Source organism: Passer domesticus, chromosome Z (assembly GCF_036417665.1).
Source record: "Passer domesticus isolate bPasDom1 chromosome Z, bPasDom1.hap1, whole genome shotgun sequence".
Taxonomy (NCBI): Eukaryota; Metazoa; Chordata; class Aves; order Passeriformes; family Passeridae; genus Passer; species Passer domesticus.
Window position 1 is genome coordinate 84409654 of NC_087512.1, and position 27035 is coordinate 84436688.

Consider the following 27035-nt stretch of genomic DNA (forward strand, 5'->3'; position numbering starts at 1 on the left):
AAATAGCATCTACAATTGACTGTGTGAAAACGCTAAAGGAAGAGACAAAACGTACAGTATTATATATTTGAAATAAATGAATGCAATCTTTTAATACTCTCACAAGCAGAAGAGAAAACCCTAAAATATTAATTCAAAAAGTCTTCTCTAAGAAACGGACAAAAACCCCTCAAGTTCACAGAGAAAATGAATGTATGCAAGATAGTGAGGATAACAACAATACAATCCCTGAATGCCTCAAAATCTTCATGGTTTAAAAGGCATCCCAATTTTCTCCAAAGGTGGTGGCATCTCTCTAGCCGTCCATGGCTAATTTTACAGGGAATGCAAAACGTTATTTAAAAACGATGGCGCATTAAACTCTAACTGTTCCTGATGTGGCTCTCAAACTACAAACCTATCTCCCCTTCTATTTTAATTTTAAAGTAAGTTAGCAAACACTTCGTTCCTAATCCCTGGGGACTATCTGTATGGTGACACAAATGCACAAATTTATGACAGTAACATAAATGCTCCTCCGAAGTAATGTGCAACATTAAGTGAAATCGTTTCCTGGAAAGATATTATAGGTATCTATATTTTATTTGCCATCTTAAACATATCTGGGTCTTTATGACCTTATTTTTAAAATGTATTTCCTTTTTACATTTCCTGGTGCAAATGGACTGCATAAATAAGCAATGTGCTATGAGGCTTCAGACTAGCCGATAAACCCTTTCAATTTTCATGCCAGCTTCTTCTTTTGTAATTCAAATCTGGCTGAAAACTGGCAGCTCTGAAAACTGAAACAAGCACTGCCACAAATACCTTGTAATGCTATCGACCTTGTCTGCCCATGCAGTGAGAAAGGGGGATGCATATGTGTCTGCAGTCATCCAGATAACACAACTCATTTTTTTGGGGGGATAACAGAAGCTGGACCCGAACCGCGCACCCAAAGCAGTCATTACCAGGCAGGCTGGAGAATAAGTCTCTTCAAAATACACAGCGCATTTAAAAACCATATACAGGGCTCAGCCACTGCTTTCATTACCAATTTTAATTTAGCTCCTTCAGTTTGCTAGCCAGATAAACTCTTTAGTGCTGTTTTTTAATCTATTTGCCACATTTTATGTTTAAGATTATAGTAATATGGGACAGGAGAAGGAATCACTTTTGGAGGAAATAAAGAAATAGATCCGCTTATCGGCGCCCATCAGAAAGTTCATTAATCAGCCGGGCTTTGTGCCCCCTAAATTGAAAGGTTAAATAATCCTCTCAGGAATATTTCTCGGCACCGCCGCCAATTGTCCGGAGAGAAGCTGCCATTCACCGTGCTCCAGATCGGTGACAGGGTATTTTACCACCGTTTGGGCCCCAAACAATGACGGACAAATGGCCTGGCTCACAAAGAAACCTTTTAGTACACGGATGGAGAAAGGACCACAAGCTTTGAAGTGGGGTGGGGGAGGTGGGAGAGACCGTGTGGAGAAGGAGGAGGAGGAGGAGAAGGAGAAGGAGGTGGAGGAGGAAGAGGAGGAGAAGGAGGAGGAGGAGGAGACTCACGCACTGGGACATGTATATTTTATTTGTATGTTTATTAGGGGATTGGCCAAATGTTTATATATATTGCTAATATATCTATATATCTGCCAGGGCACGGCACCGGCTGCCCCCACGCTGAGCGTATGCATAGTTACACATACATTCATACATTAATCTGAAAACAAACATTTGCAAAGCCCGTAAAATCAGAGGATGAACAGAACTAAAGCACAGTCATATTTATTAGCTAATACACGGGGGAGCCTACAAACCCCAAGGTTTTAATTTTTACTGTCATTCTGCATGAGTTACAGCTTCCTTTCTCTCACTTTTAATCTTTATGTCATCTACTGATCATCCCTCACCCTTGCACCCGAAAGGAGGCAGTGCCACGTCTGAATAAGTTTCTTAGGGGAGCACTATTAATAGGTATTTCTCCATAAATAGACTATTAATAAATATTTTTTTGGCAGTGGCTACTAGTCACAGCTAAAATGGAAGTAAACATGGGAAAAACTTTCAGGTCTGCTGAAGAATATGAGATGCCATGTGATCAGTGCATCAGTTTGCTATAAGTGAGTTTTGGGGTAGGTTTCAAATAGATAACAATTGAACCTTTTCCCTTTACACTCCCCAGCAGCTCAGCTTCAGCATCCTTCACTAACGGACAATTTCACAGAAGCAGTTTCCTTACATTGCCAACATGCCAACTGCATGTGTTGATGTTTATCCATTTTCTCATAATTTTTTCATGTGCTCTCCATTAAAGAGCATCCTATATATTCAGGAGTAGCAGTTATTTGCACCTAGATTCATGACGAGTGACATTCATCCCAAATATGTCCTTGTGGAAATGTGTCACAGCTTGTATACCACCACTGACAAACAAAAGCTTCTCCATCTCCTTTTTGCACGCCTGTTTTTAAAAATTGCTTTCAACTCCTTGCAGTTTTTACTTGAATGTGACTTGGGAGTTCCTGAATAGTACACAGGAACTAAACATACATCCATCTAAAAATGGATGAGAGCATATCAGGTTTCCGCTCTCACACGCCACGAAAATATGCTGCTGACCAAAACAGTTTCCTCCAGACCAACTTTGGAGTATCTTTTATAATTATTCCTCTCTTTCCTTCCTGAGGCCACCATCAGAAAATCAGAATGAATTTAACCAGCTCTCATCTGGCATCAAAACAGACAGAAATTGCATATCTCATTGAAATCCAGGGCAATTAATTTTAAAGGAGAGATATTTCAGGGTTATTGCACAGTTCACAGAAACCCTCCAGTGTCTGTGCTCCTGCACAGGTGCTCATCACCCCATTTTTAAAGTGCCAAAATAAGTTATAAAAATTCATTAGAAACAGATTTAACTGCATAGTCAAGAAACAACACAAAAATCCTTTCTGTTGGCTACAAGGTGAGCAGACACTACTGGTGGAGAAACGGCAAGTTTGAGGGGAGCAAAAGGAAAAAAAGGGAAAGAAAGAGACAAGCCACTTTTGGACACAACTGTAAGAAACTCTGAACCAGGCGGTGACTGTCCTTCCCTTGTGAATTCCTCACCTGCTCTGGTGTGAAAACAGCTCCTCTTCCTCACAGCTGAGCACGCCGCAGCGGGCAGCACTGCCACGGTGCCGCTCAGGGCTGCCAACGCTGCACTGTGGAGACCCCAGGAGCAGGGGAAGGGGCCTGGCAGCCCGGCACAGACTGCAGTGCCCATTCCTTCACGGGGGGCTGCCCCTGCCCATGGCAGAGCCGCTACCACGCTGCTGGGGTATGTTTGCCAATGTAACCCTAATTCAACGTTAAAAAGTGAGTCCAAACCGAAGGCCCAGCCTCGCTGCCCTGCGGCCGAAAATGCCGTGGGATGCCTCCCTCTGTGGCCCTCGGTGGTGGCACAGCGTGTGTGCACACACACTGCGCCTCACACGCACTTCTGGGGCTTCTCTGCGAGCACCTGCTCGTGGCTCCGTGCTCCTCACCACTCTGTGCGGGCCCTCGCTCCTTTAATTCCCTTTATACTTGGTTCTTCAGGACTTGAAATCAAAATCAGGATAATTCTGTCACGGGGATAGAAACTTTTCTATACACATGACAGGACCTAACAAGATGTATTAATATCATTGACATGATAGACCCTCTTGGAATTAAATCAGTGAATATTTTTAGGGAGCCCTAATCCGTAGATTATTAACATGATCGAGCATAACTTGAGGAAGTTACTGTCTTACCAGCACGAGCTCCGGGCTGCTGCAACACACAGATCACCAGCAAGATGAACCACGCAGTGCAAGCACATTTACTGACTTTTTACACTTTGCAATACGAAAATGCACAAAAATCCATTTTATGGCATTTATGTGTATTATGTGCAACTGGGTTTTTTTTCCCCCATTTTAAAATGTCTGTTAAATTTGCAGACGATTTTTGGCTTCCTGCAGAATTTTGGGACTGGTTCAGAGGTGTAACAAAACTTAAAAAAGATACCTTCATATCAAGTTTGGAGAAATTCTGGAGAAATTCTCAGAATGTAGGAAATTTAATATCAATATTTATACATAGCAGTGACTGCAGAAAGACGGCAAGGATTTTTTTTTCTCAAATGTTTTTAAAACGCATTGGAAACCTCATTTCAACTTGAAAATGCTACCTTCCTTATTTAGACAGTTAATACTTGTAATCATGATAATAATGTAAATGCTCGTCTAAGTTCACCTTTTCAGATGAAAGGAAAGACAGGTGAAATTTTTAAACTGAATTTGTAAGCATTAAAGAAAAAAATAATTCTTTTCCTTAAGAGAACTGTGATTGAGTATATGAAGGGGAAATATTTCAGCAGCAAACCTTCCCTGATTATTCTCTTTGATTAATTACCCACTCAACCAACAGCTTTGGTGCATCACAAGAATAACCCAAACCTCTCTGGTTTTGGGTGTGCAGGGCTGGAGGGACACATGCCACCAAATGTCATGTACTGCACAAAGAACGTCCGAGGCATGCGGGAGGTAGCTAACCAGAGATTTAAAACAGTAAAATACATTAATTTCCATCCTCTGCTCTTCTCTATTTCCCTTTCACAGTGAAAGACAGTGCTTTTGCAGCAAACAGGGCCCTTGACACCACCTCAACAGGCGTGCCAGGGCCAGGGTTGTCCATGACAAGAACCACAGCAATGACATCTGGAACCCCAAAATCACAGAAATGTTCAGTCAGCTCTATTCTGCTCTCTCCTCATTTTCAGACTGCTTCCAGAAATATAGAGAAATACAATTTTTGGTCAGGATCTAATCTCTCTTTAACCCTCAATTTTAAAGCACCTTTTATTTTGTTTTCTGGGGAGCAGGTGCAGACAAGCACGGGACAGATGAAAGTCAGAGAAGCAGGACACTTCCTACCATGAGTACTACCTGGTGAAGGTGAGTGGCAGGTGGTACCCGTGCTGCTGGAAGGTTCTGAATCCCACCCAAAATGTCCACTCAGGTCCTTGCAGAAAATTTGTACTGGGTTATTACAGCTACTTATTTTCCCCATCATAATTTAAATACACCTTTCAAACAAAAATTGGGAAAGAACTTTTAGGTAGCATTTGTACTGAAAAACTATAGTATATGCTTTGAATTCATAAACCTAACAGTTATTTCAGGACCTGAAAGTGTCTTTGTTTTCTGGAAAGGAAAAAAAAAGGTATCCGAAAGAATATCTTTTGTGAAATATGATTCCTTAGAAATAGAAAAAGATTTGGGGTTTAGGTTTCTGATAACCTCAAAAAAAATCTGAAACTTGAAAGAGAGTGGCAACACAGCAAATTACAATTAGTAGGAGAAAATAAACTGTAAAATCACTTTGCCCAGCACAACGACCTCCTCTGACCTGCAGGCTTTCTCCAGGAGAGATGTGCAGGGCTGGCAGCATGTCAGCAGCATCCCTGAACTGAAAACCCCTTGCAAGACAGGTCAGGTTTGGACAAGAGAGAGTTTAAAACACAGAGAGTTTAACACCAAAATATCTGCCTGTTGCTGGCCAAGCTCTGCCCCAGTTCCTCCTCTGGCTATCGGGGCAAGCAGCCTCTCAAAGGGCAGGAAATCTTCACGAAGCCAAGCACCTCCCCAGCAGGGATGTGGACACCATCATGTTCCAGGTGCTCATGTGCCCAAAACATGAGCCAGAGTCATCTTTACCCTAAATCCATGACCCTGAGAATTTTGAGCTGCCTTCCCTGTAAAATATCCTGCTGAATGGATACTGAAGCAATGTCACATGAGGGCCCACTCTGAGATTCCAACATATGAGAAATACATTGCTTATTTCACAAACAGACTTCATTTTTTTTCCCCTAGAGCTGCTAGAAATAGCCTTGACACACCTGGAGAGGAACTGGGCAGGTGCTGAAGCATTCCACAGGGGCGTGCTGGCCCCATGGCCTGTGGCTTTGTGTCGTGGCCAGTGGAGCCAGCCCTGCGGCCATGTCACAGCCACAGCTGCAAGGAACCCGGGCATTAACCTCCTCCCCAAAATACTCCTAAACCCATCCCTTCCCTCACCGCTCAACACCTAAAAAATGTATGGAAACCAAATGTCCTCTCTCTCTCTCTGTCCAAGCCTAAATTTTTTTTGCCAGGGTTGTATTATTTTTTATTTTCCCTTTCTGGAAGACACACTGTAACAGATAGAAATTGACTTCCAGGAATATGGCTTACATTTTCACTTCAGAAAAGAAGTAGCAGGCCACGAGGAATTTTAATCATGCACACAAAGAAACCTGAGCGCAACATTTAAACACAAAAGATGCATGTCCCTTCGTGCCCTTCATACACAGGGCCAAATCAGCCAGTCCCTGCTTCACCTTCCTTTATGTAAGCGGATTAAAAGTAAGATTAACAAACTGTCAAAAAGTGTGTTAAATGATAGCTTCTGCTCATTAAAAATTCTGATGGTTCTAAAGCTCTGTTGGTGGCCATCTTGCTGTGGGAGATTTCACACAGACGAGGCTGGTGAAGGCAGGGCACAGGGGACGGAGGCAGCGTGGCTGGCTGCAGCGGCACCAGGGCACGAAGGGGTTATCAGGAATCAGACAGCCCCACAGAAACAAAACACTCCGTCCCACTGAGATTTGTGTTTTAACACACACATCAACCGCAAGAAACACCTCAGGAAAATAAAGAACTTGCTCTGCCCATTCTAGGGACAGGTTTTCTTTACTTAGTTGTTATTTACTGAAGGAAATTCTGACACTTGCACAGTTCATTCCTGTTTGACTGTGGTGTCCTCGTTCTGGTGCCGGGCTGAACCGGCCACATCCCTTCCTGCATGGCACAAGCCACTCTGACAATGAGATGTGGTAAGATCTGCCGCCAGCCCGTTTCCATCTGACACCGAAACACGCCGAGCACCGTGCAGCGGCGGCCTGCCCCACCGGCGCTGCCATCCACATCAGGGGCCTCACGCCACAAGTGCAACCTCACACCCAGGGCAAAACACCAGGCACTGAAGATAAACAAATTTCCTCTTTTTCTCCAGCGATGTCATCTGCTGGGTGGACGCTACCACTGGCAGCAGCTCCAGCAGGCCGCTCAGGCTACAAAGGCCCCACGGCCTGTGGGCCGGGGTGAGGCCGCAGCCACTGGTCAACTGGCCAAAGCTGCTGGTCAGCATGGGCATGCTGGCCCATGGCACTCCCCGGACAGCCAGCACAGAGCCCCGGGCTGCCCACAGCAGCAGCAGAGGGGACACGGGCTGTCCATGAGGAATGTGACCCCCGGCATGCAGCCTGGGCCCGCTGAGGACAGCACAGGCCAGGTGCACGGGCAGCAGGTCAAACTTGAAGGGAAATACTGTGGTTTTTAAAGGATAAACTGCAAAACTGAAACTAACAAAAGGAAATCATTGGGTGCCTTCTCACAAGTTTTTCCACCGATTTTTTTAGTGTTATTAAGGGTTTATCTTTTTTGTTTGTTAGAGGACTACAACCTGGCCTCCACTTAAAATGCATCATAATTATCACTACATTTATAGCTCAAATCTGAAGTGACAGGAGAAAGGGAACGAGACAGTGCTCTGAGAGAGAAAAAACACTGCAGTGTGCACCCCTGTACCCTTAGGGTGCTGAGAGGATGTGACGGCATGTCTTGTGGAACATGGGTTTGTGGAGCACCACAAACTGTGGCATTTAGGGAGTCACAGCTGTAAGCCAAGCTTCCTCATAACCCAGAACAAAGAGCTCAACAAGGCCTCCAAATGCCTTGTGCCCAAAAAAAAAATCACATGTATCATCACTGACACTCCAGCAAGCTACGATCAAAACTGTTTATCCTGACTCTGTCAAAGAAGTCTTTGTCCTGTTATTTGATTGACAATAACCCCTTTGATAAACCTTAGTGGGTATGAACCAATTCACAAAATACACGAATAAAACTTGAAATGTATTTTGACAGATATAATTGCCTTTCTCTGATACAGGAGAAATACAGAGTGTAGTTGTGATAAAATGATGTGCAAAAGTTTTAAATCACTGTCTTAAAGAGGTTATTAAATACTATTTTAAACCACAGTGGGAGTTGGATTTTTATGCTGGCTTTGATTGGCTTTTTTTTCAGAGTAATTTTAGTTAAAAGAGTTGCAAGAATGAGTCCAAAGAAAGCACTTTCAGCCACTTATAAAGCTTTGATTATCACACAGCCCTTAGATTTAAGCTTCACTGCATGCCTTATGACAATCTTTTTTCCCATCAAAAGGCAAATTAAAATATTCCACTTACAATCCTTTTTGCCATTTCTTCCTAAGATTCCTTGCGCTGGCAGTCTGTTTTGGCCGGAATAAGACGTTTCTGCCCATACAACAAATTATTTGCAATGTGCTCAAATTTGTCACAATGGCCAACGTCAACAAACCCCAGCACCATCCATCCCCAGGAGCAGGAAGGGTTTGTTATTGAGTCATTGTTCGTGCAGGGGCTCCGAGGAGTCAATAGATGGCAGTCCATCTCCTCGGAAAGTGACCCAAAATGAGTGAAACAACCAGCAGCCTCACCGAGAGGAGAGGTGCACGGAGGGCCGTGTGATCCCCCGCCAGCATTCACAGAAATTAACCAGGAATGCTTCACAGAACTGTGAAGAGACACTGGGACAAACTCTGCGAGAGCCCTCTGCCAACGGTGCCAAAATCCGGTGTTCTATCACAAAACTGAGCGCCCAGTTCCTCTGCATGCAGGGGGACCTGCCTGTGGGATGCTCGCCGCCAAGTCACCAAAACCAGCTCAACTCCAGTGATTCTGTCCCTGCATGAAGTGCAGGAAAAGCTCTTCTGTGGCCCCAGCAGCTGGGCAGCCACAACAACACTTTTGTTCTAAACGTGTCGTATTTTTCTTAATGCTGCTCTCCTGTTTGCACCAAAGTATTTAATTTTCCTACCACAGGAAAATTGTACAATAATTTTTATGGTGAAATACTACTGTGCTGATATGAGAGTAAAAAACCTTGGCTTTTTGTTACAATCCTGCAGCTATATATAAAAAATATATATATTTAATCATTATATATAATTCTAATTCTAATTTAGAAGTTTTGTTTCTTGCCAGAACATTATTTATTTCTGCTCTGCTTTGGGTGCAAAAGAGAATATTTAACGGGAATAATAAAAGATAGATTGTAAACAATTCAGATAATGCAGTTTGTTTTCATTTACTTATTGCAAATATCAACCAATGTCTTTTACCATACAAATTTTTAAATTCCAGGCTTATCCAACTGCTAATGTAACTTTGAGCCAAAGGTACTCTTCCTATGCAAGAAATGAAGGCGTGTAAAACATTTCCCACACGCCAGAAATGTATCTTACTTGCAATAAACTGCAATTCACTGCAAAGCAAAAATCTATTTATCGGGAGGCAGGGCCTGATGCAATACCAATTAATCTGTGAGTGTGCCTATTTGACCACATTTCAAAATGTCCCTGAAGTGCACCATAAATTTCCAAAGGGTACTTTTAATAATATGCCCATAATTGTAACCACTACATTTTCTAACAAGAACTTGTTCTGACGCCTTTTCTTAGCTTTACTTTGCATCAAGTGTAAACCCTGAATGCTTTCTAAAAAATCCACAAAAATAATTTCCTACCTCAATATACCTCAAATTTTGCCCTGGTACAGCACTTGGTCAGGTTTAAGCTACCCCTGCTTTTTTTACAGACATAAATATTTTATAAGTGTTGATGGCAACTCACTTTTTGAGGAATTTTCAATTCAGGGAGGTAGAACTACAATAAAATTACATCTTTTATCTCAGTGAAAAACAGAACCCAGGATGTTACTGCACCAAATATTTCTGATCATTAAGTTGCAAGTGTTATAAAGATTTCAGAAATTGTTTTTACATGCAGCCTTAGGGATTACAATGAGAGACAGCATTTACCTTTTTCCTTTATCCAACGTAAAACCAATCCAAACCAAACAAAAATACTCAGTGAATGCACATTTTTTTGTTCATAATGCTTAAAAAAAAACAAACCAAAAACCAAAACCAACCAAACCAACAAAAAATTGTCACCAAATCTGTTTAAAAGTAAATTCTCAGGAAGGGTGGAGGATTTCCAGGGCAGATCTTTGTGTTAGAATCATTATGCACAAAACACAAATGAGAGGTTTTAAGTGCAGATTTCTTCTATTCATTGAATTTTGAAGAAAAAAGCAGAAAAAAGAGCATTCCACCGCCATGAAGAGATGCAGGCACAAATTATAAAGCACATTCCATCTACTGCTACAGAGAAAAAAACCCCCAAAGATCCAAAAAGAAAAGTAGTGGAGAAACTTTTCTACTTTGTTGAGAGCAGAGAACAGGGGTTAATTATCTGTAACAGCGAAATTCGTGTGAGGCTGATCTGGGGAGCAGTGAAAAGTTCAGAGGAACAACAAACCCCTGATTTTTTTAAAGGTGTTTTTATGTCAGACAATTTTAGAAATTAATATATTTAAGAACTGTGACACCAATGAAAAAGTTTGTTTTTAATGGTTAAACACTGAACGAGATTTCAATATTAGGCAAATTTGTATGCATTTTGTTGTATTTCTATATCTATTTTACATATGAGGAAAACTCTTAAGTAATAAACTGGTACAGTTTCACAAAGTTTTATTTTCCTGTTTCGGGGATTAACGATCAACTAAGGCAGGCCAAACAAGCAGTCACAGCTATATTCTGACTAATTATAAATTATCTGCAAAAGTTTATGAGGTGTTTTTCCTCAAATTCAAGTCTCCACTCTAACTGAGATTTATTTCACTCATCTGAGAAAAAGCTTTGTCGCACAGAGTGACTAATTACCAGCATCTGGGATATCTGAGATGGGATTACTGCCTCTGCAGTGCATCCCAACTTAAAATTTAACGCTCTTTCTATGTGTAAATGTGGTCACTGAGAGAAGAGAGGCAAAGCACTAATTTAATTATTACAGTATTAAAACGAACACAGAAGTTTTAAAGATGATTAAAAAACAGTGACAGTGTTTCATCACCCTCTTCAGTTCAAAAACTCTTGAGATGTTTATTATCTTCTCAGAGAAGATACTTATCTATATTTTATGGTCAGCAGTTCACAGAGGAGTAAATAGGTTGGGTGTAGAAGAAAATAAAAAAGGTGTTTCTACTTACTGTTAGGTGATACTGCCTCCATATTTCTGGGCAAGCCTGGAAAATAAAAATATTGATCAGCTAGGAGCATGAAACAAGGTGCTTTACAGCCTGTTGGTTTTGGCATAACACAGTATCCACTGGTGTCGGTCACAGGAAAATAAGAAGCTTAACTGAAAGGGTCTGCATTTCAGCTTCAAAAACCCGGCTAGACAGTTTAATTGAATTTTACACTGGTTTAACACACTCCCTGCCATTGTCAGAAAGCCAGTAACAGTTTTCTCTCTGCCCTTTTTCTCCGAGGGGCAGAAGTTTGGGAGAGCAGTGTGTTCGTGACTGTAGGAAGCATTAATGCTGCGAAAACAAACAGGGGCGGATTTAAATTCTACATTTTCTGACATTTTAAATTTACATAACGCTCCAGAAATTAAATCTCAAGGTGCCTTCCTTTCATGTACAAACTGAAATATTTTATCTTTTTTGTACGTATCTCTTTCCTAATCAAAATATAATTGTTACACGTAATAATCCTCAGCAGCCTCATGTCAGATGAGTTGTAAACAAGAACCATAACAGATTGCTTTAATGTTGCTATTTTTTACAACGACTTGCTTGCCTTTTTTTTTTTTTCTTTTACTTTTAATTTTTTTTTTAATTGCCAGACTTTCATACCAAGTCCTAAGTGCAGCCCTTGGAAAAAAAAAAAAATAGAGCAGGTTTTTGAGTCACAAAAGTGACACAATTGACCTGAGGGACACACGAGAGATGGTAAAGAGGAAAACGTGGATATTTGAAATAAAATCAGAACATGCTGGTGGTCACTAAAGCTCAGATCACTCTCTCAGGGGTTCTTAATGCTTTTACAAAATGTACAATATTTCTGATGGCCCCTGAGCCACAGACAGACACGGAAATTGTGGCGCTTTTTGTCATTTCAGTACACAGCTACTGCAGCGGAGGGCTTTCACTTCTCTTTAGAAATTTACCTTCTTATAAGAACAGCACTGCACTCATTTGAACAATTACCAACTTGGTTTGCCAACCTTCATTTTAAGAAAAGAAAAAGAAATGTAGTATTCCACGGCTTCTCCATAATATGCTGCAGCTGCAATTTCGAACATTGAAGCCTCATGACTACTTGCAAATGAGTACTATTAACACTTCTTTAGATTTCGAATAAATTTTTCACTCATGCCCAAATTCTTGCCTTCTTTTATTTTGATGGAGCGTGTTAATTAAAAGAAAACACACCACAACCACTATCTCTCAAAATAAAACCCAAGTTTTTGCCAGTCACCCTGTGGCACATACAGTGTGTTTTTCCCAGATGTGATGGAAATGATATTATTTATTATTCATTCCACCAGTAACATAATTGTCTGCAGAAAAATCTACAATCTGTTCTGTGTAATGGTTCAACATTTCCCCTCTTACTCAAATGCTGTGTGTAAATATTTGCGTTTTATATTAGTATTTCTATAAAGGAAATCTGTGGGGGACATCGCATTCCTTACCGAGGATCTGACAGTTTGAGCACACTCAAGCTGTCTTTGAGCACAAACAAAAGGATTTTCCTCCTTCCCTAACTTAGCCAGGGTTCACAGAACAACACATAAACACTCTGTAGCCTGTAAAAATATTGTACCAGAGCTCCTAGCATCTCCCTCAGAGCTGAGGAGGCTTCAGCTGTGCAGGACAGCTGTGCTGGTCCAGCTCAGGGGTAGCAGGCAGTTATTTATACATTAGTTCTGGATACTTTTCGATTACCACAGCGTGCCCGGGCTAATATGGTTGAACAATTGCAATCAGTGAGTTGTCCTATCCTGGCAAAATGCCACTCTGTGCTATGACCTTTACTCACACGACTGCTATTTAATCATCATCATCATCAAAATTACTTTGTTTTTGAATAATTGTTTGGTTGGGTGTTTTTCCTGCTCTGGACACAAAGACATCACTTCGAGCAAAAATCTGTGGCTCTGAGTGAGAACCACAGCTGGCAGAGCTCTTGTCAGAACCCTGGGAGAGGCACAGCCCCAGCGCCTTCGTGGCGCTGTCCAGAGGTGGGTTTTGCCCTCAGGGATGTTTTAAGGGTGAGGGAACACCAGGAGAAGGAAAGGATGCAGGTGGTGAGGGAAGGCTAAGCATATTCCTTCATTCAGGCAGCGACTTGGGGTAATACTGCTCAAGTGGGGTACAAAAACTGAGGAGGGGTCACTGTTAAACAACAGCTCTTTAGAGAAGATGCTTTTAACCAGGAACCTCTGCATCAACTCAGGGCTGTTATCTGCATCTTATATTGGGGAATGACAAATAGAATGATTAACCATTACTGCCAAATACTGGCTCCTCAAATGAGGCAAAGAGGTGTGCTATGGACGACAGCATAGCCAGACACAACTGCTGCCAAACCCATGATTTTCCTTATTTATTTAAAAGAACTTAACCATGAATGGCCCAGCTTTAGAGAAAAGCCCCTGTGGTACCGAGCTACCATGGCAGCATGATGAACTACATTAAAATAAAGTTGCATTTATTTCCTGCCCCAGTGGTCTGACCGTAGTCACATTTAAATGTACCAGCAGCACAAAAGATGCCTACTCCAGAGGGCAGTGCCACTGCCACAGCGTGCCGCGAGGGCAGCGGGCTGCACTCTGATGACACCTTGGGCCACTGTCCCTGGAGCCACCGCTGTCCCTGGAGCCACTGCCGTACCCAGAGCTACTGCTGTCCCTGGAGCCACCACTGTCCCCAAAGCCACTGCTGTCCCTGGAGCCACCACTGTCCCTGGAGCCACCGCTGTCCCTGGAGCCACCACTGTCCCTGGAGCCACCGCTGTCCCTGGAGCCACCACTGTCCCTGGAGCCACCACTGTCCCCGGAGCCACCACTGTCCCTGGAGCCACCACTGTCCCCAGAGCCACCACTGTCCCTGGAGCCACTGCCGTCCCCAGAGCCACTGCTGTCCCTGGAGCCACCACTGTCCCCGGAGCCACCACTGTCCCCGGAGCCACTGCTGTCCCCAAAGCCACCGCTGTCTCTGGACCCACTGCTGTCCCTGGAGCCACCGCTGTCCCCAGAGCCACTGCTGTCCCCAAAGCCACCGCTGTCCCTGGAGCCACCGCTGTCTCTGGAGCCACCGCTGTCCCCACAGTCGTGCCACCACTGTCCCCAGAGCCGTGCCACTGCTGCCACGGCCCTGTGCAAAGGCGGCCACTTGTGCCTGAGGCTGACCCACTGCACGGCGCCATAATGGGAGAATCGAGACTGGGTGCTGCACGTTTTGACCCATATTGAATTTTATCAGGTGCTAATTATTGTTTTACCAGAACAACGGCTTAATGCATCTGTTGTTTAATTCCCACTTCCCTATTCTCCAATGTGAACATCAAAGAAAATAAAACACTCAATCTCAAACAGCCCCTGACAGCAGACCGGGACTCGAGAGCTCAATAGACGAGGCCCTTGCCACCAGTTCTCATATTTCCACAACAATGAGCAAACACAAAACCGGCACTAAGCGGCCTTTCCTCCTTTCCGCTCCCCTCGGCCGGTCGTCTGCCTCGCGCCGAGGCCCTCGACGTCGGCGCGGCGGGGCGCGGGCGCGGGCGGCGGATTAGCCCCGCTAACATGCGAGCGCCGGCCAAAGGCGAGCGAAAACCCGCTACTGTATTTGGCGTATGAATAACCAAAATGCACGCGCTGACAGGAGACCAGGACGGGCCCGCGGCTCCCCGGGAGAAAATGTAGCTGTGATGAGTGACAGGGCTTTCAGGAAATATGTTCACAATCACAGACAGTGAAGGCCATGACCTAGATCGTTTAAGAGCTTGTCTTGTCAAATTATCAAAAGCTTCTTCGTCTCTGAATAAAGAGTGACATAAGTGAGTGTCAGAAAGCTGCAGGCTGACAAGCCAAGCATACAATAACAGCATGCACGTCACATACTTGCCGAACACCGCCACGGCTAGCGGCAAATCTTAATGAGAGCGCGGCTGGCCCAGGAGACTTGGGTCCCTGCTGGCATAGCTACTCATCTCGCAAAAATCCTTCAGCTCCGAGTCAGTTATGGTCTGACACGACGACTACAATTACTAAACACAACTTTTTAACAGAATCCTCTGGTGCTTTGTCAAAGAGGCAGCGGCTGCTTGGAGCTGCCCCGCTGCAAGCCACCACAATAAAACAAAAGATTTGCCAAAACACACACTTTTCATCACCTCCGCATGGGAACTGCCGCAGAAAACACACAATGCTTCCCTTCAAAGCCACTCCTGCACAAGCAGATGTCGAGACCTCTCCCCATGCTGCCAGTGCAGACAGCCGCCGGTGCCGGGCGGGCAGAGCTGGGCGACTGCCGGTGTCACCCCGGCGTTGGCGGCACGGCCGTATGCTCACCCTCGGGTGGACGTGGACAGCCAGAGGCCTGAAGGGTGGGGAAGGACACTGGGGAGCTCAGGAGACAGAGCAAACACCGTGCTCCCTGCCCAGGGAAAACGGCCACACGGATGCCAGCTGCCCCCGTGGAATGAGCCCAGCCCACCGCAGTGTGCCAGAAACAACAAAGGCTGAAGGAACCTTCCTGGAGAGAAGAGGCCAGCGGCGGTTTGCATGCCCAGAAAGTTCTCAGAATATGCAGAGAAGATGCCAGTCGAAGCACCCAGCTGGCTCATGGGAAGGAGTGCTGACAATGCAGCATTTGGGCATTCGGCTGGGGCCATCAGACACAGCGTGGCGATAGGGCACCAGCACCTGGGCACTGCTGTCTGCCAGCTCCTGGAGAGCCCATCCAGCTCACCGAGCACCCGCACGCTGGTTCCCCCAGGTGCACATGGGGACATGCCCCCTCTGCCTGCTTCCTGCAGATTCATGGAGCCCTTCTCCCACCCCTGCTGCTGGCAGGTCAGGCTGCACACCAACCACAGGGCTCAGGACATCCACCGAACTGCCTCTGAATCAGTCAAAAGCCGCTCCTCGGATGACCCTCCAAAGGAAACCATGCAGGGCCAGGCTGCTTCCAGAACACCTCCAGCTGAGAGGGCTCTGCATGTTATCAGCGCTGTCTCAGGAGAAGACACTGATCTAGCAGATCATCAATGTATGACCTTAGAATGGTTTAAGGAACTGTGACTGCTTCCTAAGCAAACTAGCTGAAGCACCTTGAACTGCCTCACATCCACTTCTGGACCAAAGTGGAAAGTCAGTCTGACAGACTGTGCACAAGAGCTTGTTCTGCACCCTCTGATTTACAGTGAAAGGGAGTCAACTTGCTGAGAAGGACAAATTACAACTTCCTTTGAGCATCCAAAGCATTTCATAACATATGTTTGATAACAAGAAGATGGGGATTTCCCTTTTTTACAAGGAGTCACATGGGAAAGACAAGGGGTGATAGCTCCAAGTTACTCCTGGGGAGATCTCAGGTGGACACAGGAGAAAACTCTTCATGATGAGAACAATCATGTCTTGAGGGAAGTGGTGTACTCCCCAGAACTGGACACTCAGTATTTGACTGGGCTGTCTTGTGTAGACCACGCTTTTGCCAAGAAATGTTGGCAGTGATGATCAGATGATCCATGAAGTCCCTTCTAACCTGGTGGAGGAGTCTGTGAATTCTCTCCCATGAACTGCTCCCATTTCCTCTGGAAGCAGGGCAGAAAGGAGCCTCCAGAACTGCTGCTGACCACACAGAGTCACCTTGGACTGTCTCTTCCTGACCTGGCTTCTACTGCCTTCGTCAGGAGTACTGGAAGAAATGATGATCCCTGACCACTGTCTCCCGTGACAGATGATTCTGAAGCTCTTTACAGACCCTTCCTCTGCCACCTCCCCTGCAGGCTGAGGAGCTGTGGCTATGCTGAGGGATAAAGAAGACAGGGACCAAAGCTTTGCCCAGGTGCTGCTGCTTTCTTGATGATTCCTAATGTTTCACCAGTTTGGTGGTTTTTTTTTTTTTTTTGTTTTTTTTTTTTTTTTTTTTTTTTTTTACAGCTTGTGAAGATTAAACTGATTTTTTTGTGGAACCATATCTCATAACTAGGATCTGAGTGCTGAACAGCAATATGCAGAACCTGTTATTCCATATGCCAAGATGGAATTGTTTTACTTTACATTTATTGCCACTCAATGGCCATTTTGTTGTGTTCTCCCTCTGATTCTTGCAGTTCTTGGGCAGTTCTGCACAGCTGGCTCACAGCACTGACTCTGTAAGTAATTCAGTCTTCTCAGCCACTCTTGTTGCCCCACTGTTGACCCTTTTCCATGTCACACTAGCATATCCCACCTTTATCCTCTTACTCCATGCCTGTTTACTTTGCTTGAAAGCTTTTGGTCAGGAACTTTGTAAAACGCCTTTTGGAATTTGCAGACTATGTCAACTGGATCACGTTTACACACATGCTTGTCAACCTGCTCCTTTGAAGAACTCCAGAGTTCCCTGAGAAGTGGGATTTCCTTTACAAAAGCAGCCTTGAGTCACCCCATTTATTTTATGTTTATGCACCCATCCCAACATGCCTCCACCATGGTTCCTGTCCCCTGGCTTGGTGCACATGTGCAGCGGGCAGCCTGGGACCCCCAGCTCTCCCTGGGACATCCCCTACACGCTGTCCTTGCATTAAAAACTCAGTTGCACTCATGCGCCAAGCACGAGGTGTCTGCTGCCATGGCTGGCTGGGCTGTTTCACCCTCATGCTCCTCTGCACCTTTTGGGCAGTTGTTACCTGGTTTTGGTAACGGGCTAGTGCTCACAGATTCGTAGGAACTCTCACATTCCCTTCCATTTGACAACTTCTCTGGTGCTCCCCTCCACAAAGCAAGGTTTCAGCATGGGAATATTCCTGGATTCCTCCACTATGAAAATCCCAGATGCAAAAAACACCTTGAGGCCATGAACAGCCTGTCCAAGTGTTCCTTTTGTGTCCTGACCAGCTGCTGGCTTCACAGGCTTTCTGCTCTGATCTCAGGAAAGATCTATTGTTGGTTGTGATTCCTCTGCCTCTGCTCTGCCGTGCCATCTCTCTCTGAGGACTGGGCAGGTGAGCTCCTGCTCTGATGACCCGGTATTCACCCAGGTGAATGACACAGGCAGCTTCACACCTCCCATGCAGGAGCGCACAAGAACTGCCCCAAGTTTCAAAGAGAAAACTTTCTGATTAAAGGTGGACCCAAATGAGCAGAAAAAATGCATGCTGTGATGTTCCTGACAACCTGCACGGCTCAGGTAGGATTTCAATGCTCGTGTGACAGGGCACTCACGATTCTTTAGAGAAAAGAACATCAGTTTATGAAACCGGTGTCATAAAATGTGGTAAAGAGAAGAGATGGCAAAGAAAAGATGCTTCATTACAGATTGCAAGTCTGTCTCACTGCCTACCAGAATGAGGGTGCAGAAAAGTACAATTCACATTCTTTAAAGGTATTGTGGGCACATTAGCTGTAAGCAAAAGTACATCTGGAACACATTCAAATATCATAAGAAATAGCAACTCCCAAATATGCCGGCTGACCTTTGCACATCTGATGTACCACTGTGACATGGTCTTTAACCAAACAGAAAAAATAAAGGCAGGAAGAAGACATTTAGAAAGACTAAAATATTTCTGAGTTTCAAAAAAATCCAGTGTTTATGGAATCCCACAGGTGTATTTGAAAACCAAACATATAGGCCATATCTATAGCTATAGTTAGAAACTGAAGTGTGTATGTTTGCCAAAAATATCACAATTTGCCTTTTATCCTTATGTGTGTTTAATTCAAAAGAAAAAAATATCATAAAAGTTTGACTGCTACATATAGAACTGAATGTTGGGGACATATAAGACTGTAATAACATAATACAAGATGAAAGAAAGAGACAACTACGTTTGTTCTCCCTTTGATTTCCTTCTTTGTGTTACTTTAGTAGATCTTGTCAAAAACAAAGCCTTCGAACTACTTCTCCCTAATAGTATTTTCACTGATTAATATCTGATCATAGTGCAACAACCAAGACCTGGAACTCCTGGTGCATCAGAGTTGCTCTTCTTCCTGGTACACTCGCAGCACTGCGTCTCCTGATTTCAACATCCCTACCCCTCTCATTCCCCAGGAAAAAGGATGTTTGTGTCCACCACTGCCAAACTGAACCAAACTAAAGACCTGGTGTTAACAGAGCTTTGTTTTGTTTTCTTTGAACCATTCTCCAGGAAAGCTCTGACAGTGTAAAGCAATGACTAAACACAACATTTGCAAGTGCTTCCAAATAGACACTACGTAAAATCAAAGTAACACGAAGAGATTGTGGCCATTGTAAATTCAGTTTTTGACAGACACAAACCAAACCAGGCCTGATCTCTGTGCCAAGGGCCATACTCACATCAGCATAGTGGCCCTTCATGTCGCAGCGGTTGCAGTGCTTGTTCCAATAGGCTCTCTCCAGGCACTCCCTGAAATAGTGCCCGGGCAGGCAGCAGTTCAGGCAGAAACGTGCTGGGCAGCTGTGCTGCAGATGGTCTCTTCCTGCACACAGACAGCACGGGGGAGCTTTCTGTGGAGAAACACAAACAGAATCACGGTAAGTGACAGTGTTCAGGAGATCCTTGCAGCCCTGCAGCCCCCACGGGGCTGTGCTGGGGGACAGGGTGGGCACTCGCCCCACCCGGACTCTGCGGCACAGCCTCGCACAGCTCAGCACGAGGGGTGACAAATGCAACACGCAGCCAGCTGCTCTGAGGACAAACCTCTGTCTCTGGGAAGCCAGTTTTCCCACTGAGTGAGTGTGTTTCCCAAGGGATGTGGTCATTCTGAGTGTCCTCGTGGGTCACAGCCCCAAGGTCTGAGGGTTTTACAGATTCTGTTGTGGGGGTTGCTAAATCCAGGCTGTCGTACAATGGCTCCCAGTTCTCAACAGTGTACTGACTGACTTTTGAACCCCTAACCACAGGACAAACTTTTGGAATATGTGGCATCTCTCTGAACTTCTTAAAGCTAGCTCAAGTTTTATCTTATCCATGGTTTTTAAGACAGTTGATATCATGACTCATTATACTTTGTGCTTTCACTTATTCACCATGGCTGCCTTTCTGATTCAATAGATTCTCCTTGTTGAAAGTACAATTGAAAAATATTTTACACTTGCTAACTGTTCTACCATATGAAAAAAAAAAAGACTTTTCTGTATGGCACTTTAATTTTTTTTTTTCTCAGTTTACAGCCACATGGTTTAGTGGAAGTTGTTCCTGCTCATGGCACGGGGTAGAACAAGTTAATCTTTAAGGTCTCTTCCAACACAAACCATTCAATATTATTCTATATTATATAATTCTGCATATTTTTATTTTATAAAAACAATAACAGCAATGACATCATCAAACAGAGGGATACTTTCACACAGTAGACTGACTTTGTGCAAGCAATCCTGCAAGTCAGAGCACGGCTTCAAAGACAGGATAAACCACTGAAACAATGCTTCCGACAGCAAGCACAAAGGTATATTAGGAAAACAGCTAAAAGTTCAAGTGATTTAAGCATTGCATTTACCTTTGGAGTGGGACAGTTCTTGGACAAATGTCCCGTTCTGTGGCAGTTCCTACAAGTAACACTTTTGTCAGCTCTGTAGTACCGCATGCTGCTGTGCCTCACGCCCGCATAGTTGGAGATCTGTGCCTGGTGAAACACAGAGAGAAATGCATTTACCACTTGAGATTCTGTGCTTTGGGAGCTGGGAATTATAAAGGTCACTGCTGGCAGTGATCCAGCAGAAATCTAATGCTCCCCATGTACAATTTACACATCCAGGTTTGGAATGGGTAATTCTGTTACAGAGAAATCTGCATTGTCTGGGAGGAAAGTTCTCATTCCAACTTCTGCCTCAGGACATTCTTTTTTGCTATTTAAGACTGCAGTTGTGAAGCTTTTCCTCAATTAGCCAAGATTTACTGTGCTATGTCACAACAAACTGGAATTTTCTCCAGAACGCAAATATAATGAACATCAATTGCAAATGCAAGTTACATATTCCCTTGCACACATTAAGGCAAACTGCTTGGACAAAGTACAATGCTATACAAGTCTGGATGAAGTCTGCAATTTGCAATTGTAAAGAAAGACTTTAAAAGGGAAAAAAAAAAAGAAATAAAAGAGAAGCTGGAAACAACTGTCTCTCTCCCAGTGACCTCACACATGCTCTCTGTGTAGACAGCCAGAATTGAAAACCCTATCTACAACTTGTCATTGCCTAGTAAACATCACAAATTAAAAAAAAAATACCTGAAATTTTGGATGAACAGGAGAGGTATAAAAATACCGTTTCTCCTCAGGGAAAGAATTTGTTAATGTCACTCGATTATATCAGCTGCAGTGGACATTGGAAAGAAAAAGGGAAGGAGCTGGACAGAGCAGCTGAACTCACTCCTGGATGCTCCAGCAGCTCGCCTGGGAACTCTGGGCTGCCCTGCCCCGAGGGAGCCCAGGCAGGCTCCACACCCTGCTGGCTCCCACTGCTGCTGGGAAGGGCTCCAGCCCCTGAAACTGCTCTGGGGCTCCAGAGAGACCAGGAAGGAAGAGCTGATGTCCACCTTGCACAGTCTGAGGAAGACTCTTGACACCGCATCCCCTCCTGCCTCTATGCCAGCCCCAACTCAAGAACTCCTTCCTCCTGTGAGAGGACACTGCTAATCGTCCCACAAAAGGGGTTTTTCAATCCCATTTACTTCATTCTGCTTGTTAATAAGCAACAAAATAAAGAATTATAGAAAAATTTGGTAGGATTTACCTCTAAGTCTTTATGAGAGATGGACCAGTTCACATCAATGTTTCCTGAAAAACAAAATTAAAATTAATTTTATTAATTTTATATTACTCTTTTTCTATAATGCATTCAGCATGATGATTACTGCAGTTATTGAAAATGCTAACAGGTTTTGATGTACTAAAGCAGAGAAACTAGTTCCATTTTTGGTAAAGGAAAGCTACTGACCTACTGGGCACCAAATGTGCCTCATCTGAGCATCAGCACAGGTGCAGCTGGGAGAGGTTTTCCTGACACCACATTTTTGTTGCGACCCTGGGGTTTAACTTCAGGCGGGCATTTAATTCTTCCAGAGGCATCCAAAGGTCCTGATTGCAGCTTTTGGAGCTGCAAATCCTGGGGATGCCCAGCTGCAGCCCCGGGGCTGCAAGCGTGGCAGCACACGGAACAAGGAGTTCTGCAGAGCATGCACTTCTCCTCTGTGCCAGTTCACCAGCTCTGCCTGCAGCCCTGCGTCCTGACTGCTGCCTGCCAGCAGCACTGAGCAGCACCTCAGACACCCAGACTGCAGGCTGAGCACATCTATTTCCAAGCAGCTTTGGTAATGTGCAGTAAATCAGGAGGACACACTGGATTACCGACTGTCACGCCATAACCTTCTCACGTGCAGCCTTGGGGCTGGCAGGAGGGAAAAGGAACAAACCAGGAAGGAAATGGAAGGGCAGGAGCAGGGATGCAGCCAGAGCTGTTAAAAATCCTGCATGTGCACATGGCTGAGCACACAGGGCCATGCTGCCAGAGCAGCTCCTCACGCGCGGGAGGATCCACCTCAGCACGGCGCTCACCTCTCTGTGCTTCACAGCAAGCACTGCAACCTGAGTGCACGTTGGTCCTGCATGTCTGCACGCCTCTAAATGCACACTGTCCCATGCCAATCCTGCACCTGAATCCGAGGCATCCATGTTATCAACAAAAATCACAGCATCCTCACGATTTACAGACGGCAAAAATGTCTCCACTTTTGATGGTACTACTCATTTCCATTAGAAGGTGGATAACTACAAATTAAAAGTGCATCATGTATGATGTCATGTCTTCCTCTTCATTTACTGAAAAAGTCAGTAACTTTGGCTGGGTGTGCACAGTAGTGTTGGGACACAAGGTATGTCACTCAGGTGCTCTGGAGCACAGCACCTGGTTACTGCTGCTCCTCATTCACCAGCCAGGGCTCACAGCACAGGTTCTCACCCCAAAAACACCCCCAAGTATTTCTATTTCCAACACCTGTTCGTGCCAGCGGCTGTCACTGGCAATGCACGAAGTGGGCAGTGAAACAGTGATGTGGCTGATGTGTGAAGCTGAGTCGTGGCACACAAAGTGGCTGCCACTGCCAGGGCTGCAGCAGGCACCTGCACTGTCACCCAGCAGTGCTGGGAGCAGGGTGGGACAGAGACACGCCAGCACCCCAGGGTGTGGCACCCTCCAGAGAACATCCAGCCTTCTCAGGCCTGATTGAGAAAAGTAAAGAAACGCTGTCATATTTCAGTGCACTATTTATGGCCTAAATGCCTGTTAAGGAAATTAATTCATAAAGAAAAAGGTATTTGTAATTCAAAGCTGTGCCTTGGCAGGCAGCACTGCCAGTGCCGTGTTGCACAGAAATGCACATGCAGAATGGTCACAGAGCAAAATTACCAGCGATTTAACTCCTGTTAATCACCAGGCATGTCCTTCCTGAGGGCAAACCAACTAAGTTTCTCTTCTTCACTGTCAAAATCCCCAGCTTCACAGGGGAAAACCATGACACAATGATTCAAATACTCCTAATACAAGAAGCTAAAGCTGCTCCATTCAGAAAATAAATATAAGAGCTTTAAAGCTGAATGAAATATTACAACAAAATCTCCTTTTACTAAATCTGTTTGGTGATATAAAAGTTAATTCTAATTCACAATAGATTGCATAAGGCTTTGTTTTCACACACAGTAAGTTCTTCAGACTGAAACACCTAGGGAGAGTTTTGCTTCTGCAACCAAGTAGAAATCCTGCTGTAGAGACACACAGAAAAATCTGCAACAATATTTCTCGCTGGCCACAGTGTTTTGTCTGGCTCTAGATCACGAAATAAATCACAAAAGTCCTCTCAGTTTGACAGATGCTTCCCCTTCTGTTGTTTTGATTTTTTAAGATTTTCCAAGCCTTCTGATGTTTGTATTCTTGTATTAAACTTTTTCACACACTTTCTGTAAATAACTTCTTGTTTTACATTCTTTTATGGAAGAGGAGAAACTGGATGGACTGTTGGCTTGTCTAGTGTCCCTGGAGAGGTGGCACTTTCACTTTCTAATTTTTTTGTTACTTTTGGAAATCTATAAACGTAGGAGTTAGAAAATAAACTCTTTCTTTGCTTGTCTTGAGAGCAGCAGTGTGTCTGCGTCGTGTTGTCTTGTGTCCTGTAGCAACACCCTTCCTTCTGATTTTTGCTCATTTGGGTGAATTAACGCATCCCACAGGCAATCCCAGTGCCCTGAGGGTGGCTCCTGGCTGCTCCTGCACTGTCCTGGCTGCTCCCTTGGCATGCACACAGAAAGGGCATTTCTGCCTGAAGGAAGGGCTGTGATTGCTTCCTTGCTGCATTGGCTTCAGCTTTATTTCTACTCTTCGGAACACAGCAGTTCAGAGACTTATTCCGACAATCTCTTTCAAGATTTCCCCCTTTTTTTGTGGAGAAGTTGCACATATGAAACTTACTTAAAGCTTTCTGTGAGTTAAATAAAACCAAGAACATCGTTGATATATTTGTGCTTTTAATCTTACTCCATTTGTTAAATCCTATCTCCTTTATAAGATTACATTAATTTCCACCCTAAGTTTAATACTAAGATTAATATGAATTCCTGTACTACAATTATATATATTTCTATGATAAACAAAAAATACAGCAGACTTTACTGTATAAACTTCTTGTATTTATACTTTGAGAAAATGGTGTTGTCAAACTGCAGATCAGGGACTACGAGGATGTAAAATACACACCATTTATATGAAAATGGAAGCCCTGCACAAGGTTCTCCCTTTATCAAGTACCACATTTTGGCTGTCCTCTGCCCCTGCACAATGGGATGAATGGCAAGCAACAGCTTTGCTTTTATTTAAAGAAAAATTTTGAAAGATCATTGAGATTCACATGTATCCTTCCACCAGCATGAAAATGTAAATTTCTGAGCAGCGCTCGGGGTGAAGCCAGATTTAGGACCACTGTTCAATGTGCATTCAAACCTCCCCTCTTTCATCCCAGACAGGGAGAGGAGGGGAGGAGGGAGAAGGAGGACCAGCAGTCAAAACCTGAAATTGCCCGGGGGAACAATCTGCTTCCAGGGAACAAAACACCGACTCAGAAGAAACAATAAACGGTTCACAAAATTTCCTTATCTGCCGTGCTGCCCTGCAGGGACCCGGCAGCTGAGCGGGCTGGGACCGCACGAAGTCACACTTGGGGCTGCACTCAGCAGGGACAAACATCTCCTGACACAAGCCCTGCCTGCCCTGCCAGGCTGTGTGCCATCGTCTTCCTCAGCAGCAGAGGAGCTGCAGGGCGCGGGCATCCAGCTCTGGACATAGAGCACCGCATTTCCCAAAAGAGGAGCCAAGTGGTCATGTCCCCCTTCCTTCCAAATGGAAAACGCATGACCAGGTGCGTTTTGTTTATTTAATGTATGAGCAGCCCAGTAACACAGGGCACTTCAAGCTGTGGCACAATGATACACGGGCCTGAAGGGCAAATACATTCCAAAGCTGGGCTTTAAAAATTGGATTTTGACTGCTAATTAATGTGGCATATTACAGAATAGAGAGCTGTAATTGTATTCCACTGTAAGATCTTCGTAGCAGGGACTGTTTCAGAATATTTAGAGCAATATTTACCATACCAAGACACAGCTTCTGCTGCTAGTGGAAGAGCATTTTAAAATTATAAGCCTTAAAACCCCTAAAAATCACCAGACGTGTAAGAATTTCACAATGCGGCGTACTACATACACCTGAAAATTCCTGACTGTGTGTGCCCCACAGCGACTCAGTGTCGCAGGAAGGGAGCTTGCTGCAGTGAGTTTGACATTCGTGTGCCCCAGCAGCCCAGGACAGAGGAGCACAGCGTGGCAGGCAGGCAGAGCCGTGTCCTGGGGCAGCCCGGGCCCTGCGGGGACAGCAAGGAGGGTGACAGCGGGCAGGACACGCGGGACACCTGCCCTGCTGGCACCGGAGCACACGTGTGTGTGGGGGTGTGTGTGTCTGTGTGTGTCTGTCTGTATGTGTGTCTGTCCATGCATATCTGTGTGTCTGTGTGTGTGCGCCTGTGTGTGTGTCTGTGTGTGTGTGTCTGTCTGTCTGTATGTGTGTCTGTGTGTGTGTGTCTGTGTGTGTGTGTTTGTGTGTGTGTGTCTGTCTGTCTGTCTGTATGTCTGTGTGTGTGTGTGTGTGTGTGTGTGTTTGTGTGTGTGTGTGTGTGTCTGTGTCTGTGTCTGTCTGTCTGTATGTGTGTCTGTCCATGCATATCTGTGTGTCTCTGTGTGTGTGTGTGTGTGTGTGTCTGTGTGTCTGTGTGTGTGTCTCTCTGTGTGTGTGTCTGTCTGTATGTGTGTCTGTGTGTGTGTCTGTGTGTGTGTGTTTGTGTGTGTGTGTGTTTGTGTCTGTGTGTGTGTGTGTCTGTGTCTGTCTGTCTATGTGTGTGTCTGTCCATGCATATCTGTGTGTCTGTGTGTGTGCGCCTCTGTGTGTGTCTGTGTGTCTGTGTGTGTGTCTCTGTGTGTCTGTCTGTCTGTATGTCTGTCTGTGTGTGTGTCTGTGTGTGTGTGTTTGTGTGTGTGTGTGTGTTTGTGTCTGTGTGTGTGTGTGTCTGTGTCTGTCTGTCTGTGTGTGTGTCTGTCCATGCATATCTGTGTGTCTGTGTGTGTGTGTGTGTGTGTGTGTCTGTGTGTCTGTGTGTGTGTCTCTGTGTGTGTGTCTGTCTGTATGTGTGTCTGTGTGTGTGTCTGTGTGTGTGTGTTTGTGTGTGTGTGTGTTTGTGTCTGTGTGTGTGTGTGTCTGTGTCTGTCTGTCTGTGTGTGTGTCTGTCCATGCATATCTGTGTGTCTGTGTGTGTGCGCCTCTGTGTGTGTCT

The 27035-nt window shown here is 44.7% G+C and overlaps 1 protein-coding gene across 4 annotated transcripts in view; it reads right to left on the reverse strand.

Moving 5' to 3' along the window:
• Nucleotides 1–27035, reverse strand: part of ZCCHC7 (zinc finger CCHC-type containing 7) — an 88808-nt gene that overhangs the window by 9583 nt on the left and 52190 nt on the right. For all 4 annotated transcript variants that reach the window (XM_064403483.1, XM_064403482.1, XM_064403480.1 and 1 more), the window contains 4 exons: nucleotides 21902–21945; nucleotides 20668–20793; nucleotides 19505–19675; nucleotides 11171–11206 (listed from right to left, as the gene is read on the reverse strand). In XM_064403483.1, the coding sequence (XP_064259553.1) occupies nucleotides 11171–11206; nucleotides 19505–19675; nucleotides 20668–20793; nucleotides 21902–21945 (377 nt within the window). The remainder of the gene's footprint in view (nucleotides 1–11170; nucleotides 11207–19504; nucleotides 19676–20667; nucleotides 20794–21901; nucleotides 21946–27035) is intronic.